Source organism: Bombus flavifrons, chromosome 3, assembly GCF_040668555.2.
Source record: "Bombus flavifrons isolate JBK064 chromosome 3, iyBomFlav1_principal, whole genome shotgun sequence".
Lineage (NCBI taxonomy): Eukaryota > Metazoa > Arthropoda > Insecta > Hymenoptera > Apidae > Bombus > Bombus flavifrons.
This window is the reverse complement of record NC_138444.1, coordinates 12,537,479-12,559,876: the sequence shown is the minus strand read 5'-3', so window position 1 is coordinate 12,559,876 and position 22,398 is coordinate 12,537,479. Positions and strand designations below refer to the sequence as shown.

General features: G+C 38.7%; 1 protein-coding gene across 6 annotated transcripts in view; it reads left to right on the top strand.

The window, feature by feature from the left end:
• Positions 1 to 22,398, top strand: part of LOC138178229 (uncharacterized) — a 134,964-nt gene that overhangs the window by 20,883 nt on the left and 91,683 nt on the right. For 3 of the 6 annotated variants that reach the window (XM_069109864.1, XM_069109870.1, XM_069109861.1), the window contains 5 exons: positions 8,601 to 8,661; positions 10,915 to 10,987; positions 15,429 to 15,514; positions 18,238 to 18,379; positions 20,727 to 20,917. In XM_069109864.1, coding sequence (XP_068965965.1) covers positions 8,601 to 8,661; positions 10,915 to 10,987; positions 15,429 to 15,514; positions 18,238 to 18,379; positions 20,727 to 20,917 — 553 coding nt within the window. Of the gene's footprint in view, positions 1 to 7,549; positions 7,791 to 8,600; positions 8,662 to 10,914; positions 10,988 to 15,428; positions 15,515 to 18,237; positions 18,380 to 20,726; positions 20,918 to 22,398 lie in introns of those variants that run through there. The other 3 variants (XM_069109865.1, XM_069109862.1, XM_069109866.1) reach the window with 2 other exon arrangements.

The following is a 22,398-nucleotide window of genomic DNA, read 5'->3' as shown; positions in this document are numbered from 1 at the left end:
AAACAGAGCCGGTGCCAGGGAGAATCTGCGCCTGAGATGCCGGTCGGACGTGCGTATGCTGTTGAATCGCTAGCGGTCGGTAAATCGTTAAGATTGACTTTTATGCAAACTGCACAACGTCTTCGAAGATTGATTTTTCCGGATATCGTGACAGATGTTCTATTTTATCGATCAAATGGCACGATAAAAGCGTCTGTATAGTAACGAGTAAACGACTCTGACAAAACTGCTGTTCTTTCCACGATTTCATGGTGTATTTACGACGTTGACAGTGGTATGCACTGCTTTGTCTCTGGACGCGCGAATGATGACATCATTCTTTGTTCTAAATGAACGCGCCTGCAAATCTTCACGTGTAAATTGCACGTGGATTCCGTGTGTGCAGGAACATCCGCCTTGTTGGAAGGCACTCGTTCCTGAAAATAGCGTGCTCATCTGCCCGCCACAAATTAAATAGCAGATTTTACACTAGAATTGCCTATTTACGATAAGTACGTAGATATTCAATATACAGGGTGGTTGGTAACTGGTGGTACAAGCGGAAAGGGAGTGATTCTACGCGAAAAAAGAAGTCGAAAATATAGAATAAAATTTTTTTTTAATTTTTTTTTAATTTTTCCATCGAAACAACGATCTACAGCGAGATCCGTTATAACGAGACGCGATAAAGAGCACGCGTACCGAGCGAAAATTCAAAGTCGATTTCCTCCAAAACAAAGCCTCAAACGAAAAATTTTTATTCTATATTTTCGACTTCTTTTTTCGCGTAGAATCACCCCCTTTCCGCTTGTACCACTAGTTACCAACCACCCTGTATAATGAATTATTACGATTTGAACGATAATAATTAGAATAATAATTAATGAAAATACTTAATTACATTCCTACGTGAATTTTATCTCTGGGAAGGCAATTATTTTGAACGAATCTTGTATTTACTGAGAGTAGTATATTTGTAGAATACAGTTGAACAACGTTACCTTTAAATTTAGCAATCTTCCAGTTCAAAAGTTTAGGCGAGAGAGCTTGCAAAATTTGATATGACTTTCTTCGTTTTATGCGTAGTAAGTAGATAGGATCGTATTTGTCGATACTATTAGCGTAATTGAATACTGTTTCCTGGTGATAAGGAAGTATCAGTAGCAAGCCGGGTGAAATTAGTATCTCCAAATGCGAATTTTTGCAAAAAACAAACTGTATTCGTTCGTTCAAGTTCGTTCAACCGGATGGATAAATTTTCTCGTTCGTCCATCTTTTGAAACAACGTTATGACTAAATGAAAATTTAATTTCTTTCCTTTAATTTTTTTTGAAGCGTAGACAAACGAAAATTCTAGGTGAACGAACGTGTACAAATCGTGGACAATCATATTCCACTTAAGAATTAATGGAAAAGTTAATGGGAAAATAATGGAAGCCGATGGGAAATTTTTGTTAATTCTCCTTTGTCGATAACTTGCCTTCGAACGGTAGACAGTCGAAAATTCTGTTTGAACAAACGTGGACGAATCGCGGGTCAAGCAATACTGTTGTGTTTGTTTTTTCTACAAACTCGCATTTTGGCGTGGCAACTTCATCGAGCTCGAGTTACATTGGTACCGGTTAGGCTATATATTTCTTCTTGGTAACTCTTACGAAGAACGTTATTTGATACATTGATTCGTATATTGTATTTTCATATATCATACCTTAGCGATATTCCGTTACTTTGAGCACTTTGTGTGTCTCACACACTTGTCGCAAAGGTTTCATTCGTTTCATAAGGAAATTATACTGCACGCCATTTTTTGTTTTATATTATTTTGCCGAATTATGTATGATGTATGTTATGTTGGAACATAATGCATCATAATTTAATGAGATAATATGATGCATGTTCTATTGGAAGGAAATGGTTCATACATAATTCGATAAGATAATATGATGTATGTGCTATGCGAATAAAATGGATCATAATTCAATAAGATAATATGATGCAAGTTCTGTTGGAACATAATGGATCATACATAATTCGATACAATAATGATGTATATTCTATGGGAACAAAATGGATCATAATTTAATAAAATAATATGATGCATGTTCTATGGGAACAAAATAGATCATACATAATTCGATAAAGTAATATGATACATATTCTATGCGAACAAAATGGATCATAATTTAATAAAATAATATGATGCATGTTCTATGCGAACAAAATGGATCATAATTCAATAAAATAATACGATGCACGTTCTATGCGAACAAAATGGATCATAATTCGATAAAATAATATGATTTATATTTTATGCGAACAAAATGGATCATAATTCGATAAAGTAATATGATGCATGTTCTATGGGAACAAAATAGATCATACATAATTCGATAAAGTAATATGATGCATATTCTATGCGAACAAAATGGATCATAATTTAATAAAATAATATGATGCATGTTCTATGCGAACAAAATGGATCATAATTCAATAAGATAATATGATGCATGTTCTGTTGGAACATAATGGGTCATACATAATTCTATAAAATAATATGATGCAATTTTTATGCGAACAAAATAGATCATAATTTAATAAAATAATATGATACATGTTCTATGCGAACAAAATGGATCATAATTCGATAAAACAATATGATGTCAAACGATATTATAGATCGCGCGTGTTTCTTCGTTTTTAAAAGATTAGACGTAAGACAAGATAAAGAAAGGAATTATAGGTGTTTTAATTTTGTCATCTTTTGTCACGATCATCAAGATTATGGGAAGATTGAAGTTGAAGAACCGACGAAAGATGATAATAGCACGACTATAGCGATGTATTTCTGGCGACGTGGATTAATTCTAGGGTTGAATTAATTATCGAAAGCGGATTTAGTTTCTCAGTTTATCTTGAAACTATAGCAAGTATAACTCGATCGTTTGCAAGATAAGACACGGTGGACGTAATTTGGCCGGTGTATCGTGGCGAATTTAATACTAGCGATTCCATTATTCCAGGGCAGGCTCGTTGGCTCGTGAACATCGTATCCCAGGAAAGTAATGAAAATTCTGCTGACTGGAATTTGTTTCCGGGTCAGCGGCTGTTCCTCTGAAACTAGTTTCTACGACGCGATAAGCTAGCACCAAAGGCGAAACTATACAACATCTAAAAACGCGAAGGGTCGCGCTACGATAAAATCTTTAGTCTCGCGAACAAAATAATTACAATGTTGTCTTTTTGTAATAAAAGTTAACACGGTGACTGCTTACAACCTTACGTCACGCGTAAAATCTTTTCAAACGTCCTTAGTCTTCGGAAACTAAATTTTGTTCACGATGCCAAACGAAATAAAAAGGAGACCGGATTATAGTTCATTCTTTTGAAATAAGTAGTTAACACTTTGACTGCCACACCGAAATCACATGTTTCGCTCTGGACGCCACGGCAGTATTTTTATTATTCAAAGCATATAATGGCAAAATAATAACAAATCGATGATGTAAGACAACATTCTTCCCCAATGCACAGTTTATCTTCTCGGTGGCTACGGGTGACCTCTGTGGCAGCTTGGTAACAGTCGATAGCGACGTATTATAACAAGGCTTTGTTTATTTCAACAAACCATTCGCATTCGTTATTTCGTCGCAAGCAAAACGTGCAGAATATATCGTTGAAACGTGTACAAGATATTTGAGGCGTTTGTTGATGCCCACAAGAAATACTCTTGATGTTCAACTGAGAAGTTTATTACACTATTAACAGTCAACAAGTTACGATCAACAATTAACGATTTAACAATTAACTATCAACGACAATTAACGATTAACGATTAACTATCAAGAGTTAATAATCACGTGTCTCTAATTGTGTTTGCTTCTCTATGACACTAAACCTTCCGCACTTCGCAGCTCGGGGCAGAATGAATCTTTGGTTCGAAACCAAACGGATTCTTTTCTTTGTTGCCCCTCGATATCCCCACTACGCGCGCGTTTATTAGATGTCTGCGACGGTTGCCACGTATGCGTTCTTCCGAATATTCGGAGAAAGAATCGTATGGATATCGATGTATATGTCACGTAAACTTGAGGGTTGGATGATGAAATAAAATAGCTGAGTCGTAACGCAACTATTAATTTTGTTTTAATTAAACTTTATTATGAATTCAGCAATCAAAATGGAATACACACTGAATTAACATAAAGCACAATTCACTTCAACCACGTGATGTAAAACTTAGTTACACTGATACGTTAAGTACGCGACTGTTATAAGGGTAGAGACCGGTGAAGATATGTTGACTATTCTAAGGATACAGAATAAGCCAAGTTTTACTGACGATACTGTGTCTGAGGAAAGCTAGGGGTGGGTGTGTCCAAGGACACGGGACTATCGGATTTGTCGATGACAATTTTGGTTAGGGAAGCGAGGGCAGTAGACACCGTCTCCGATTGGATAATAAGACGATTGGTGGACCAGGAAGGATTTAGCCGCCCTCGTGAGAAAGTTGCTAACGGAACGTACCAGACGTGAGGAAAATTAACTCTCCGTGTTAACCCGTAGTAAACAATAAACGTAAAAGGAAACCTAAGACAAGAGATACTCGTTTGGTCCGAAGGACCTTAACTATGAAAATTCCAAGACCCCTGGTGGGTACTTAGAACTATTGAGGGTACGCGCCAAGGATGTGCAGACATCTGGGCGCCATCTTGCTCGCGGTGTGTGGCCTGGTCTCTGATGTGAATTCACGTTACAGATACATTAGGCATGTCGGCCTTACGCTTTGAAGGTATAGCGCTTTGTGTAACGAAGCCGTTGGAAAATTCCGTGGTCGAGGGCCACCACATATTAGTAAACAGTATTTGCTCATTCTATATATAATAGTAAGGTTATGTGCACACTTCTAACTTCAATTATATACAGGGTGGTTGGTAACTGGTGGTACAAGCGAAAAGGGGGAGATTCTATGCGAAAAAAGAAGTCGAAAATATAGAATAAAAATTTTTCGTCTGAGGCTTTGTTTTCGAGAAAATCGACTTTGAATTTTCGCTCGGTACGCGTGCGGTACGTTATAACGGATCTCACTGTAGATCGTTGTCTCGATGGAAAAATTAAAAAAAAAATTTTATTCTATATTTTCGACTTCTTTTTTCGCGTAGAATCAGCCCCTTTCCGCTTGTACCACCAGTTACCAACCACCCTGTATAATAGTAAGGTTATGTGCACACTTCTAACTTCAATTATATATATGATTATAAAGCAGCATTTACGATTATTTTCTAAGCTGTGTTTATAATAATATTCGTAGATTGGCCCTCAAACATATGGACGCAAACACAGTGCACCGTTAGATGCAAGATTTGTTCTCATTTTTTTTTATTGATGTTCTAATAAAAACGTTTAATTGTTCAATGGGGCACTTTTTCTTTCAAAGCATCTTCTATTTATCGGTTATATTCAAAATGCCCTAACTGTCAATTTTCATACGATTTTTACAATTGTAAGAGGTTGAAGCGCTCTGGTCACCAACGAGCACCGTGGCGTCACAGGAGAAACCATGGCCGGTCAAAGTGTTAAATGCTAAAGAGAATCAAATCGACGAGCAAGAACACAAGACTAGGAAGAATTACGTTTTCAAACGTTCGAAGAACGAGCTGTTGTTTTCGCGTATTATCAACACCATTGATTTAACGACGATATAACAACACAGATGGTACATATTTCATATATATATAGATATAGTTATGGCTCAGCCTTGTTCGTACACTCCCAACGCGTAGAATGAAACGCATTGGACTCGTATTATATGAAATTAAATTTGCTGATAAACGAATAAATAAAGTTTAAATACGAATAATAAATCTAATTAATTCAATAATTACAATAAAATTTATTAAAAATTTTGGCGAATTAAGTGGAACTAAATGACTAAGGATTTTTACAGGAAAATTAATAGCTGTATAAATAATAAATTTCAATCATATAGGAAATGCTATTGATAGATTAAATAATAAATGTCCAGTTGAATATTTATATTTAATATAATATTGAATAATTTATAATATAAATTATAATTCTTAAAAATATATAAATATTTGAAATATATTTATTTATTATGATTATCTTAAATTCATTAAATAAATAATTTAAAAATTACTATAATTCGTGATGGAATTAATCAATATAAATTAGGAAATATAACGATAGGTATTAATATAAAAATTCAATTTAATCAAATATTATTATTAATAATTCACTTACTTTCCACATCGACTTACTTTTTAATCAGCAAGCTTAACAATTAACGATATTTATTTTACTAGATAAGCGAAGTAAAAATTATGTAATAAAAAATGACTATTAAAATTCTACGAAAATCGAATTTTTCTTTCGCTGCTGAGAACGCTCGTTTCTTCCATTTAAATTATTAATAACGTCATTTCTAAATTACTCGTACCGTTATTCGACTTACTAATGCGATTAAAGAAGTAACGTATCAAACACGTTGATCAAATCATCTCGTTATCGCCGGAGAGATTAACGCGGTATTTCATTTGCGCGCGTCGTTTGATCCGCGTCGTTCCACATTATTCGGTAATTTCGTGCGAAATATTCGACAGGCTACGTCCAACTGATTAATTTGCCGATGATTTATTACACGTTAATGGATTCATTGGCATTGGCGTAAAGCGCCTAGAAGCCGGCTCTGCCGCTTCATTTTTACCGCCGATGCCAATGTACGACTCCAAATATAAACCTCTTGGTTGGTAAGCTCGCGGTGCCATCCATTCTCAGCCCTGGACCGAGCGTTTATTTTCTATGGTTCGGCGACACGTGCGGCTCGGCACACGTCGCTTTTCCTTTCCGTCTGTCTGGTCGCGTCCTGCAGTTCCATCCAATTTCGCGATAACAAATTCCCGGGATTCGAAGAGAAGAAGCCGGTGCCGATGTTGGAAAATTACGGTGACACCGAAATATCGAGCGATCTCGCGCAAGTACAGAGATCTCGTGAAATTTTCTTGCTGTGGGAAAAATTTCGTGATCTCGGTAAATTCGTCGATGGCGAGCAATTTCGAAAATGTCGGAGATTTCGTAAAGTTTCGGTGACTTTGCCAGTGTGCGGAGAAACGCGGAAAATTTTGACAAATTCGCCGATTTCCGGATATTTGGAAGTTTAGAAATTTCAGGAGATCCGCAGTGTTCGCGAGGTTTTGCGCTTCTGTAAAAACGTGGCGACTTTCGAGGAACTCGACAGAGACATGGAAAAGACGATTTCGTAAAATTTAAAGCTCTCGTGGTATCCTGTGTTTTCCTGGAGATACAACGACCGTAGAAAAATTCGCCAATCCAGCAACATTTGGCGATTGCGAGGAGTCTTCGTAAAATGCCGCGCCTTCGTACAAATTCGAAGATAAAAATGTGAAAATTCGCCAAGCTCGGAGAAATTCCACAGTTTGCTATAGACGATCCTGAAACTTTGTTCGCGCTTTGACGTCACCGAAAATCGTTCTATTCGAAGCTGCAGAAATATGAGCACATCGACTGCAAGTAGCTTCGATTCCTCCAGAGTAGACCCTTGAGGAACATGTCCAAGTTCTTCCGCAGGATGCTCCTGTGCGGATGCTCGTCTCGTTCGGGAGCCGATGGACAAACGTTCATCGTCGACGAATCCATAGTCGACGATGTACCCAAGTCCATCGAGTTTGCGACGAGCGACGAACAACCGGAGGACATCGCGACGCACTTTGACCTGTCTACCATCAAGTTCATAGACGACGAGGAGACAGACGACGACGTGGATTTTGAAAATGGTACTTGCGTGGTTCGCGAAAATAGGAATTCGTTGGTTTAGTTTTGCAATGGTTGTTAATCTTTAAAGATTATGGCTAATGAAATTTCAGCGCCGTGTGATAATTTTATTTTAATATTTATCGTATTTTTATACTGTTTTAATATTATTTCGATATTATCGTGACGTTATTGCGACGATGCCATTAGTAATAAATAGACTGTGCATGTTTACGCAAATTCATATTCTTATGATCGCGACAAACGACATGGAACCTAAGAAAATATTTCTTTTTGCTGTTACAAATTATATTAGATATTATACTTTGGATGTTTTATATATTTTCGCGTATCAGATGCATCCTAGGATTGTTAATAAACAAACTGTGTATGTTTATGCAAATTCGTATTTCTCTGTTAGTGTAACATTGCGAAGAATATTACACGGGTTATATGCGCGCTTGCATTTGCATATTTTCTATTGGGTTGGCAATTAAGTGATCGCGCGTTTTGTCAGTACCACCTAATGACAAAATTTGTAATCTCTTAGTTGCCAACTCGATATAAATGTACGAACATCTGCGGTTCGAGCAATGAAACGTTTCATCGTTTTTGTTTCATTTGATCGATTTCTAAAAGGAAAAATATACCATACACTATATCTGTGTTGTTTTCTCCGTGTCTCTGATTTGTTGCGACAATTAATCGTCGTCCGATAAACGATGCGCAATTCGGTTCAGCTGAATCGCGTGTTTATTGTTCGTGTGTTTATTTGAAAGTAGAATTGGACGAAAGGAAGGAAGATGGACTAATTGCTTTGAAATTGTTGACAGTAGTGCCGGACGAGTTCAGCTCTGGTCTGGTGCAAGAAGCTTGGGTCATCGCCATCGAAAGGTAATTAATTACTTTGTTACTTACTATTGGCTTGGCAACTAAGTGATTAGTGACCTAATGTCATTAGGTGGTAATGACAAAATCCGCAATCACTTAGTTGCCAACATTAGTTCAGAGAATGAAGCGACTAAGAGAAATTTGCCAAGGGAAGGTGGTGCTATATTACTTTGCTACTTGGTATTGGGTTGGTAACTAAATGATTGCGGTCATTATCACCTAATGACAAAATCCACAATCACTTACTTGCCAGCATTAGTTCACAGTATGAAACGACTAAGAGAAATTTGCCAAGGGAAGGTGGTGCTATATTACTTTGCTACTTGGTATTGGGTTGGCAACTAAATGATTGCGGTCATTATCACCTAATGACAAAATCCACAATCACTTAGTTGCCAGCATTAGTTCACAGTATGAAACGGCTAAGAGAAATTTGCCAAAAGAAGGTGCTGCTATATTACTTTGCTACTTACTATTGGATTTGCAACTAAGTGGTTGCGGATTTTGTCAATACCATCTAATGACAAAATCCGCAATTACTTACTTGCCAGCATGAGTTCAGAGAATGAAGCGACTAAGAGAAATTTGCCAAGGGAAGGTGCTGCTATATTACTTTGCTACTTGGTATTGGGTTGGAAACTAAGTGATTGCGGTCATTATCACCTAATGACAAAATCCACAATCACTTACTTGCCAGCATTAGTTCACAGTATGAAACGACTAAGGAAATTTGCCAAGGGAAGGTGGTGCTATATTACTTTGCTATAATTACTTTGCTACTTGGTATTGGGTTGGAAACTAAGTGATTGCGGTCATTACCACCTAATGACAAAATCCACAATCACTTAGTTGCCAGCATTAGTTCACAGTATGAAACGACTAAGAGAAATTTGCCAAAAGAAGGTGCTGCTATATTACTTTGCTACTTACTATTGGATTTGCAACTAAGTGGTTGCGGATTTTGTCAATACCATCTAATGACAAAATCCGCAATTACTTAGTTGCCAGCATGAGTTCAGAGAATGAAGCGACAAAGAGAAATTTGCCAAGGGAAGGTGCTGCTATATTACTTTGCTACTTGGTATTGGGTTGGAAACTAAGTGATTGCGGTCATTATCACCTAATGACAAAATCCACAATCACTTAGTTGCCAGCATTAGTTCACAGTATGAAACGACTAAGAGAAATTTGCCAAGGGAAGGTGCTGCTATATTACTTTGCTATAATTACTTTGCTACTTGTTATTGAGTTGGAAACTAAGTGATTGCGGTCATTATCACCTAATGACAAAATCCACAATCACTTAGTTGCCAGCATTAGTTCACAATATGAAACGACTAAGAGAAATTTGCCAAGGGAAGGTGCTGCTATATTACTTTGCTATAATTACTTTGCTACTTGGTATTGGGTTGGAAACTAAGTGATTGCGGTCATTATCACCTAATGACAAAATCCACAATCACTTAGTTGCCAGCATTAGTTCACAGTATGAAACGACTAAGAGAAATTTGCCAAGGGAAGGTGCTGCTATATTACTTTGCTATAATTACTTTGCTACTTGGTATTGGGTTGGAAACTAAGTGATTGCGGTCATTACCACCTAATGACAAAATCCACAATCACTTAGTTGCCAGCATTAGTTCACAGTATGAAACGACTAAGAGAAATTTGCCAAGGGAAGGTGCTGCTATATTACTTTGCTATAATTACTTTGCTACTTGGTATTGGGTTGGAAACTAAGTGATTGCGGTCATTACCACCTAATGACAAAATCCACAATCACTTAGTTGCCAGCATTAGTTCACAGTATGAAACGACTAAGAGAAATTTGCCAAAGAAAGGTGCTGCTATATCATCGATTAGTCGATGCTTCTTTTTTTAATCATAACTTCATTTACATATTGGTGAAGCTTCTCGATGAAGCTTCATTCAGCGTGGAAGAACTAGCTTGTGTGGATCACGCGATTTTCTTCTCTGCCAATGTAATTAGACGTTTCCCAACCGAATACCTTTAACGCTAATCTTTGACTTAACGTTCGAGTTTAAAATACTCTTCTGCATCGTCGTACAACGCACGGTTGACGTTCATTGTTTGAAGAGCGGAATGTTGGCGTTACTCCTAACCGAAGTTCAGTGGCACTTCCTGCAACCTTCTAATTTTAGGCTATTCATCTGCGATGTGTTCTTTAATGTTCGTGCGCTCACAAAGATGACGTATTCGATGACGATAATGGAACGTGCATGATTTTGTTGCAGGCGTGCAAAGGAACGATTCAAGCGGCTCACGTCTCACTGGAGGTTCCAGCCGTGCGATATTCTGGACAAAGAGGTACAGCAACTTGTCTCATTTTAACGTATTAATAGAACTTTGAGTGCGGACGAGTCCACGGTGATATCGTAGCTTGGTCGGTGGTGGTTCTTCCGGATGTGGTTGACGCAACGTTGGCCGTCGTCGACGTTCGACCACGTTCCGCTCACACTGAACGGCCACGACACTTTGGCTCCGCGGTCGATGCGTTAGCTCTTAAATTAAACTCCACGTCGATCTCTAGATCTTCCAGGACGTAGATGAGCGGCGAAAAGTTTGGAACCAGCGTGAGCTTGCATAGAGACTACAAGTTCCAATAAGAAGGCGGATTAAAAAGAGCGAAGGATGAACGCGATTATGAATGGAGAATAAGCAGTTTATTTAGAAGAGTAGACTGTGGATGTTTACTTTATTTTTAGCGCGCAAAAGCTCATTACTCAACATCCGCCTAACGTAAGAATATATTCGTAGTAAAGCGTCTCGATTAGCTTACAATATTCTTCTTTAATTACGTTTGCGGAAATGCGACAAGTCTGATGTATATCTAGATACATCTACATAGACACAGATGTACAGATAGATAGAATTAATAATATTTGTCAGGTTTGTCGGGTTGGCGCTGGTTTTTGGGGCGCGTTGCGTATCTTCATTAGGACAAGCCATTGTAGTTGTTCAAAGAGGTTTATATTTACAGTGTTATGTACAAGTGCTGATTTTACAGGACTTGACAATTAAACGTGATTATATGACACTCTTAAAGTAAAGACAATGTTCTTGGGTTTTAACGAACCCACGGTCAACGGAATAACTCTTTGTACAATTGGATATGTCTTGATACTCAAATGACGTTAGCCGTGACGTACGGTATCTTTCAGACTGACAGACTGACGTTGTGAGTAAACTCTCCAAGGTGATCGTAAGAATAAAAGACTGACACGATCGCACTTGTCAATTGCATATTGATCGGGGTTATCGACAAAATTCCAGGCGCCGTTTCTAGGCAGACTCGCGCAGAGCCGTCATCGCTCCCGCCTCGGGGCTTGTTTGTTAATACAACGTGGGTCCCTCGATATTGGTACTTCTACTGTTAAGTAAAACGTTCATCCCGTGACCGTGGCTACGTTCGCTGACCAGTTGTGTCACCTCGACCCCAAGCCCACTGTTATAATGCTATAATGAACAGTTATAACAAACAGTTTAGACCAAAGTATTGGGAATCTTCTCAAAATTCCAAAAGAAAGACCCGTAATCCCTACGTCTCCGACATATTCATTGTTACACGTAAGGAAATTAGAAAAATCTGTCTGTACATATATTTCATTCTCGTAATTATATTGAGAACATAAACGCGTTTAAATGCCCGCAGTCTGCGTCTAACATTATATTTGTAAATACGAATATTCGAATATTTTCGTCAGCCACATTTAGAGAGATCGTGAAGCCCAGTGACGAGTTAATTCGTCCATCCTGGTTAACGGATTAATCATCTTCTCTCTCTCTCTCTCTTTCTCTCCTGTTTCCCGCAATAAAACCAAAAGAAATAGGTCGAAAGATAATGGGGGGTTGGGTTGGAGAAGCGATCGCGTGGATAAATGGTTAATCGATGGCGGCTCGATTAGAGCCAATTCCTGTGCCCATGCACGATGAGCATCGCCGAGATAAAGTGGCCGATCGCTTGGTTGTCTCCATTGTATTCAAACAATTAGTTCCTATTCCATTCGCGTGTTCCTTTGGCATCTATCGGACATTCTAATCAGGGACGTATTCGTCAACCAACGACGTTCACTATGATTTAAATAATCCATTGAAATAACTCTGAAACGAACGGGCCGATTGACAGGGAAAATCGTCACGGCGGTTGCTCGTAATATGCGGAATGCAAAAGTAAACGAGCGCAGTGAGCGGTGGCCACACGATCATGCGCGTCCTTGGTTCGATGCAGCTCGTGTATGTACGTTGCTGTAGCCGCGTGTGTTCCACAGGTTGCGACCCCGAAACCGTTGTCAGAGTTTTCCTTCTTTTTCCATCGTTTCTAAATTATCTGCACAAGCTGACGAAACTATTCGAATACTTGCAGAGAGACCTTGTGTGAATGTAAGGCTTTCGAATGAGATTCTTTGATTCAGTTGACGCCCCTGGTCCTTGTCTCGGGCAACCATATTCAATCAGCAGATATGGTTAAATGTCCCAAAAGTTTCTTTTGTTTCGTAATAGATGCACGACATTTTTTACCAGCTATGTAAATATGAAACCGGAAAATACACGTTTATCGTATGAAAACGATTAAAAATATTTTATTCGAAGTATTGCCCATCGCTAGCTATACATTTTTCCCACCTGTCTGGCAATTGGTGGATGCCACGTCAAAAAAACTGTCGCTCTTTTGAAGCAAACCAGTCATCGAGCCATTTTCGTACATTTTCGTAAGAAGCGAAGTGCTGGTCAGAAAGTGCGTGTCCCATCGATGCGAATAAATAGTAATCGGACGGAGCCAAGTCTGGTGAGTAAGCCGTGTGCGAAAGTATTTCCCAACTGAACGCTTCGATCGTTTCCTTGACCAGTTTTGCTGTATGCGATGGTGCATTATCACGAAGCAAAATTGCTTTGTGTCGCCTTTTTTGATATTCTGGTCGTTTTCACGCAAAGCTCGATTCAAATCGATCGTTTGTCGTCGGTAGCGCTCGGTATTAACGGTTTCGCCAGGTTTTAACAGCTCGGTGGTCTTTTTCGATGGTCTTCCAAGTTCATCGTTCCTCGCGTCAAAATTGCCACTTCTGAATTTTTTAAACCACTGAAAGCACTGTGATTTACCAGGAGCATGCTCACCGTAAGCTTCGACAAGCATTCGATGCGATTCCGCAGCAGTTTTCTTCGAATGGTAACAGAAAATCAACGCTGTCCGCAAATCGTAGTTTCCAGGCACGAAATTTAACACGTTCAACGCTATTACAAACTATGCTGTTGTATGAAACTTGTATCGTTCCGAGTCGAAAATGTTTGTCAGATGTCAACAAAGACTTTTGGCATCAATGACGCAGTTTAGTGATAACTACGTTATCGGCTAGGGTCGTCTATAGGCAAATTCCGGTTTCATAGTTACAGACCTGATATTTTATGTTATTTTATGGATTACTTTTGTTGAGAATTGTGAATCTTCGAAGCCGAAATAATGTTATAGGAACGCTAAATTTACACCGAGGATTCATATTAAAATAGTAATATATTTGTTTCATCGACGATTCCTTACATATTCATCGATACATACTTGCACGCGTCTCAGCACTTTCTTCCATACCAGACTCTTAACCGACTGACTAGTTTACCCTCATCTGTCTTTTGGAACGCCGCGCACACACACCTCAACACACCGACACTCGCATACAAGTATCTCTACTACGCGTTTAAGCCAGTCCAGCACAGAAAATTATACATATCTCAACAATTTTATGAATGCATTTTGTAGAAATAGAATAAAATGGGTCGTAGGTAATTCAATAAAGTAACGAGAAAAAATGTTGCGCATCTATCACTTTCTTATAAAACGAAAGGAATAATAGGAATAATTAAGTTAGGATCCTTTGGTATAAATGAGTGGTATAAAAGAGTAATAATCGCAGGTGGATGAAAATTGGTTCTGGTCGAAGACACGATGAATTACCTGGCATTCGGTAGGTCTGTTCGATGTTGGGACGTTTGTGCGTTTGTAGCCGCAACCAAAGGCTCGTACCGCCGTGTTCAAGCCGGAACAGCGTATCTGCAACTTTCGCTTAAATCGAGTCATTACTGCCAGTTGGCACAAGAGTTAGCTGTTCATCTTTATGCATATTAAATGAGAAGACCGTGTCTGCATGGAAACTGAAGATACACGTGATAGTTGATATCTCGGATGGTATATTAAACGTATGTCGAGGTTGTCGAATACTAAAAAGTCGTTTCTCTCAAAGCCATCGTTTCACCAGATTACGCTTATTTGAATCAACACGACGGTACATAGATTTTACCTAACCTCGTCAGTTGTTCGCGCGATACGTCAAGTTGCGTAGAATATTAAAAGCGATGTTCTTATAGACGCAATATTTCTATATTTAACTTATTTATTTTATGTTTCTTTATTTACTTATATACTTGTTTATTTATTTACTTATATATTTGCTTATTTATAAACATTCGTACAAAAATTCAAAATTGCACAAACGTCCTACAAAATGCTCCACTTGTACATTTGTACAAAATCTGGTCATCGAATGGATCGTTTCTGGTTCCAATAAAAGCGTGACGAGAGAGAAAGAGAGAGAGAGAGAGAGAGAGAGAGAGAGAGAGAGAGAGAGAGAAATGGGGGAGTAGAGGAAAATGAATGCGTCGATAGGGAAGTGTCGTTGGGAATTCTTTTGTTTTCACGAGGAACAGCGGTCGTCCGGTAGAGGCAAACCAGCTGATTGTTCGATGTTTGCTGTGTGTGCAGATCAACGAGGCAGTCGCGTCCACGAGCGGGGACAGCGCGAGCAAAAATGTGACGGGCAACCAAATTACCGTGACGCTTGTCGACAAGTAAGTGGCATTTCATTCTTGCCGTTTCTCTTCCATCCGTTATTCCATCGTTAATCGTTTCCATTCTTTGTTCCCCGTTTCTATCCTTCTACCTGCCTCTTGTAACGTCTTCTCCGTTTTTTCTTTCTCTTTCTTGCACGCGTGGATTTCACGAGCATCTAAAACATCGCTCAGCGTAGACAATCGAGACGTAATAGCGTACAACGGCGTTTTTATTCGGGACGGAAGCTTAACGGTTTCGATCGGACGAGAAATCGACGAGGTCGACAGTCCGCGGACGCACGGTCGAGTGTTAAACCTGAAAGTTTGCCAAAAATACTAATTTTCCAGCTTGTTCGACTCGTTTAGCGCGGATGTCACCACGGTGATGTTATCCTGATTGTTTCTGGAGATAGGTGTCGCCAGGCTGGCGCTATCGACCTTCTCAACGCGCTAAGAAGAAGATAATTTCAGTTGTCCACGCAACTTTTCGCTTGGCCGTGTAACTTTCGACCAACGATCGCGCTACTTCGTCCAGTCAACGTGTTAGTCTGTGATTTCTGTGAACGCGTATTCGGCCGTTTAACGAACGAACGAACGATATCGACGTTCCGACGAACTCAGCGAAGAACCACACGTATCGGCGCAGCGATTTTCACTCAGCGTCCTGCACGAGGTCACAGGTGTGCTGGAAAAATTTGTGACTCTCAACTGGTATCGTTGGATCACCAGGAACCACGACGATCTACGATCAAGTTATTCGACCTGTTAGCTGTTTCTGACGAGTATACTCGTCGCGAAGAAATGGCGATATTTTGCGTTACGACGAGCCCTGTCGCTAGTGAAATTCAAAAACTGGAACAGTCGTTTCGTTACAATTTAATTCTACGTTATAACAGTTACGCGTACTCTGCGTTTCACGAGTATACTCGTCGTCGCTTACTTTTCGCCACACATTTTAAGTACACGCTTCTCGAAGTTTCCAAGCAGAATTTTTCGTTTAATTTTATTACTGATCTCTGTCAAATCTCTGTCAGGGAACATAGAACACACGATAAAACTGAACATCCTAGATTTGAGTAATCGAGCACAGGTGGCTGTAGTCATTCGTGACCCAACAATGTACCATTTGTCTAGGAATTTGAAAATTGAAATGTAAAATACCCAACTATTTGATCAGATGTACCGATCTCTTTTCCTTTAGATCGGCAAACAAGGAATTGACAATAGCCAAAACGATAGCCATAAGCGACTTGCCTTGAAGCGAATATGTACAATATATTTCTTATATTGGGTGGTAACTAAGTGATTGCGGATTTCGTCATTACCACCTAATGGCAAAATCCGCAGTCACTTAGTTGCCAACTCAGTATAATCAAATATGTACACGTACGAATTTTTATCAGTCTGTGCATTACAGTTCTCCGGGATATCTCGTTCGTCAGAACGTCAGTTCGCCCGAATACGCGTCCACGTGAATTTTGTATATCGCGCGAGCCGCGATAGATGGAAACACGCTACGGTACAACGTTTAACTTCCGCAAGGTACCGTATCGTATTTGCGCGCTTCTTTCCTCTTCTTCTTCTTAATCTTCTCTTAATCGTGTTAAATTAAATTCATCGACGCGGTTCACCGATGACGACCGTCACGGTGTCAACGTGTTAGCCGTGTTCGAGTGCTTTGATTTGTTAAGGGGGTATTCTGGTCTAGAAATCTGAAAAAATCGAAAAATTTGTTTTTTCATATTTCCAAAGTTTAGACATTCAGGAATATGCCCTTAAAAGGATTTTTCAAAATTTCAATTATTTTATGAGTTACAGCCATTTTTGTGACGCGGCATCTGCTCCGGTCGGACCGGGACCAATGTGCAATAAACGGTAGACGCTGCCCGAGTACCTACGTCTCAAAACTTTAAACGCGTTTTTCTCGAAACTACTTTTTTTCGAGTTGGCGTGCACGATATCTCAAGTTCTAACGAACCGATTTATTTTAAATTTGGTCTGAATATTCCTTGTATACTCCTCTATCGTCCGGACCACGCTCAGCTCAAAATCTTTAATATTACTATTTTTTAAACGTTCGGAATTGTCAAAAAAACGTGCGAAATAAGAAATTTTTTTTCAAACGGCCGTCATTTTGTGAAAAAATGTTGCATTGACTTTTCCAAGGTTCAGGCGATAGCGGCATCCGTACTAATTAAGAATCCGTTCGCATTTTTTGTCTCGGATGACCAGAAAGGTTGATATCATGCACGCCACGACACCCCATTTTTTTGGCAGCACCCACTTTGCCAGCTCGTAACTCTTTAAATATTGAGTTTTTTTTCAGTGAAATTTTTACGTAATCTCGAAATATCAATAAACAAATGCTAAAAAGAAGGATAGCAAAAATATTTGTTGTTTCGCTTATACGGAGCTTCAAAAATCGCCCGAAATTCATGCCTCTAGATCAGAATACCCCCTTAAAATAACCGAGCAGATGGTCGAAAAAGACGCTCAACTTTTTTATCAGCAGATACGCTCGACCGTGGCGACGTGCAATGTAACGCGAAATGTGAAAACTCGCGGCACACCGCGATGGGAAGTACAATTACAAGCCGGATACGTGAAATTGCGATTGGCGTGATTGATATCCCATTGCGATGCAACCGCGCGTACCATCGCTGTTCTCCTAGCGTGGGGCATTAGTGTGTCGGAAGTTGATTCCTCGCGCGATCTGATGTGTCTTGGTGTTTCTGTCATAGGGAACAGATCACGAACGTCTTCACTCCTAAGCTAAGCAACGGTACCATACCTAAGGGCATAGTGAAAGAGACGAAAGAAGCGAAGGAAGGGAAGGACGCGGCCGAGAAACAGCAGACCTGTCCAGAAGAAACGAAGCTTTTAGTGAGTGCAATGAAATACGTTCTTTTCTTTCAATTTCTGTGGCAAACGAAAAGATAGAAATGCTTTAGGATAGGAATTTTCTAGACGGAGTTAAGCTAGGGTTTACTAAACGTAATTCTACTTGTAGACGTTCGCTGTTATTCGGAAGAAATCAAACTTTGTGGCGAGAAAAGGTTTCTTCGGCCGATCCTTTTTTATAAGTGGAAAGGGAAAGTTTTTGTAATCGGAAGTTTTTTTGCGTAGAGTCAAAGTAAACTTGTTAAAGGGATCTACAGATGTACACGGATATCTACAGGTGGATTCGTGGATATTTAACTCTTATTTGGAAGAAAACAAACTTTTAACGAGTGGAACAAGATACGTTCTTCTTTCCAATTTCTACTGGATATAGAAAAATAGAAATCTTTTAGAATAGCAAGTTTTTAGATACAGTTAGAATGGATGAGTTATTAAACACGGTTTGTCTTATTTGGGAGAAACCAAACTTTTGGCAACTGCAACTTCCTTCTCAGTCTCTTCTAGAAGTAGAAACAAAAATGTTTTTGAAGAGAAATTTTCTAGGTAGAGTTGATCCAGGATTACTAGATGCAAATCTGCTTGTAGATGCTCTTGCTGGGAAGAAATCAAACTTCCAGCTAGTGGAAAATATATTCCTATCTGGGAGAAACCAAACTTTTGGCGACTGCAACTTCCTTCTCAGTCTCTTCTAGAAGTAGAAACAAAAATGTTTTAGAAGAGAAATTTTCTAGGTAGAGTTGATCCAGGATTACTAGATGCAGATCTGCTTGTAGATGCTCTTGCTGGGAAGAAATCAAACTTTCAGCTAGTGCAAGACATATTTCTATTTGGGAGAAACCAAATTTTTGGCAACGGCAACTTCCTTTTCAGTCTCTTCTAGAAGTAGAAACAAAAATGTTTTTGAAGAGAAATTTTCTAGGTAGAGTTGAGCCAGGATTACTAGATGCAGATCTGCTTGTAGATGCTCTTGCTGGGAAGAAATCAAACTTTCAGCTAGTGCAAGACATATTTCTATTTGGGAGAAACCAAATTTTTGGCAACGGCAACTTCCTTTTCAGTCTCTTCTAGAAGTAGAAACAAAAATGTTTTTGAAGAGAAATTTTCTAGGTAGAGTTGAGCCAGGATTACTAGATGCAGATCTGCTTGTAGATGCTCTTGCTGGGAAGAAATCAAACTTTCAGCTAGTGCAAGACATATTTCTATTTGGGAGAAACCAAACTTTTGGCGACTGCAACTTTCTTTTCAGTCTCTTCTAGAAGTAGAAACAAAAATGTTTTTGAAGAGAAATTTTCTAGGTAGAGTTGAGACAGGATTACTAGATGCAGATCTGCTTGTAGATGCTTTTGCTGGGAAGAAATCAAAGTCCCAGCGAGTGGAAGATACGCGTTTCTTTTTGAAATAGAAATTTTGTATTAGGATCACATAGATGCAATCTCACGCATTTACAGAAATTAAAGTTTTAGCGAGTAGAGCAAAATGAAAATTGAAGGAAATATCGTCGCGATTATCAGGAAATAGCAAGTGACGGAGAACAGCTGCGACAGGATCGATGTTTTTAATATTCTTGAAAGTAACTGGTAGTTAGCTTCTATTTTTATAACTCGCGGGTAAAAATGATTTCTCCTTCATGATGCTTATGTAAACACGACGTCCGTGCGATTGGTTAAGTGTGAGGTAAACATTTCCCGGAATTGTAATTCACCATCCGCCATTCGTTTCTGCATAATTAATCGTGGGCAACGTTGTTGAAGAATTCCGTGAAAATTAACCAAAATATCCTTGTTTCTTTGCTATGGAACGCAAGCTTTCCTGCTCTCCATTCTTATTCAAATTATATATTATTATATGAAATTATATGAATTATATATAAATTATTGAAATTATTCTAACTATTTCCTTTTATAGGGAATATATCAGGAATTTGTGTACGATAAACGTAATTATAATTTGAGTCGCTGGTGACGAGCTAATTACGACAAAACGTGTATCGAAAATTTGGGAAATGCGCATGGTGACGCGTATTGGATCGAACGAAATTGTTAAATATAAAATTACAAGGTAACACGGTCGAGCTACCAATAAAATGTTTAAAAATCTTCCATATAACGCATACAATGTAATACGGTACAGTTGCTCACTTATGTACCAAAATTCATTTTATATGAAACGTACGATACGAATGTAAAAAGTAATACGATAGAGTTTCTCGTAATGTTCCCAAGTTTTCCATATAACGCGTACAACGTGGACATAGAAGCTTCGCGTAATAAATGTTTAAACACATCGACGAGTTATTTCGACATGGTGAGACGATGATTCATATTTTCAGACACCGGTGCAAGGCGGAAGAGTCGGTGAACGACGTGCCAGCAGTCCTTTCCAAAATGGTCAGACAGAAGTCCTGATCGGGGAGCTGGAGGGCGGCCCAAGGTCGCCGAGGGGATCCACGTCTTCGGCGGTGAACGACGCCAATTTCCTCAATACACCGGATGAACGTGACGATCAGAAGCCCATTTACAGGCGAGTACTAAAATTGAGCATCGATCCGTGCATGGTTTTGCTTCTTTTTAAATATATCCTCTGTGTGCCATCCCCCTAGTCCATATATTTTCGTTTATATCGAATCCGTAGCCTGAACGATCGTGTAACGTCAAAGATATTCACGCCTGTCGTACGTTGTTACACAGCTGGTTAGCGAAACATCGCATCGAGCAAGATGTTTAAACGCTGACTCATTTTTAATAAGTCGTTCCTGCGTAATTAACCGATGCATCGTTAATAACGAATGGACTGCGGATGTTTGTGCTTTTATGAAAAATTGTAAACTGTACAGAATACAGAATATGCATAATATACAGAAATATATATGTATATAAGATGCTGAGAGTATAATACTTACTTAAAAAATTACTTACAATTGGTAATTGTTTGCATATGTGAGTATTAGTAACTTTTACATTAAAGATCTTCTATCATGTTGGTAAGAGTCATTAATTGTAGAATATAAAAACGGTTCCATTTATAAGATAAAAGATAAGAGACTAAAGATAAGAGTAGCTATCTGAATATGTATTTTAATTGGAAATGAATCTCTGTGTATGTATGATTCCGTTTTTTTTAATTATATCCATAATGTAATTAATTATACCCGTGTAAATTCGCATGAACATCCGTATTCCAACAGTAAATATCTCAAACCCTGGAAACACCAGAAGCGTAGCGTACTTACAAAGCGACACCGTATACGTGTAAAATGAAACATGTAGAAGAAATGACACTCTAAAGGATATTATATTTTTCTACGAATTATCAAAAGAGAGATCAGTTTCTATGAATAATCGTCCTCTTTCAATTTAAAATTCGAACAAAATGTTAAAACATTAAGAGCATCTGATGCTATTAACAAGGTGTGTGTAGAAGCACGACGAAGGGATCTGTCAGTGTGCAAAACCGAAATCAGTGACCCAGAGATATCGCACCAGTCTTCTTCTAAAATGTCTTCGTATCAGCCTTGCGCTCCTAGATGGCGTATTCGTTGATGTAGCTATAATTGTATATTCTACGATACACAATTATTTGAACAGGGTAACATTTACACAGAAGTCGGTAATCTCTGCTATGCTAACGATTAGCTGCAACAACAAGCGTTGATGTAACGTCGTAGGCTCTGGTACACTCGAATTCCGACAAATAATAAATTAATCAGAATATTGAAAACCGAATATGTACAGTTCGTTACAGAAATATCTGGTCGCCTGACCAATCTATAGTCAATTTTTATAATTGTTGATATAATTGTTTTGTACTGTTCATGGACTATCGCTCTTATGCAGGTCAAAAATATATGTACGTCGTATAATGGTGGATGAGGCAACTACGAGCTCGACTAAGTTTATGAAGATGCACGATTCACAGTTACTACAATAGCGATTCATGTCTATCTAACAACGTGATACGTACTTAAATATGCCGTTCGTATTCTGCCAACAACAAGTACATAC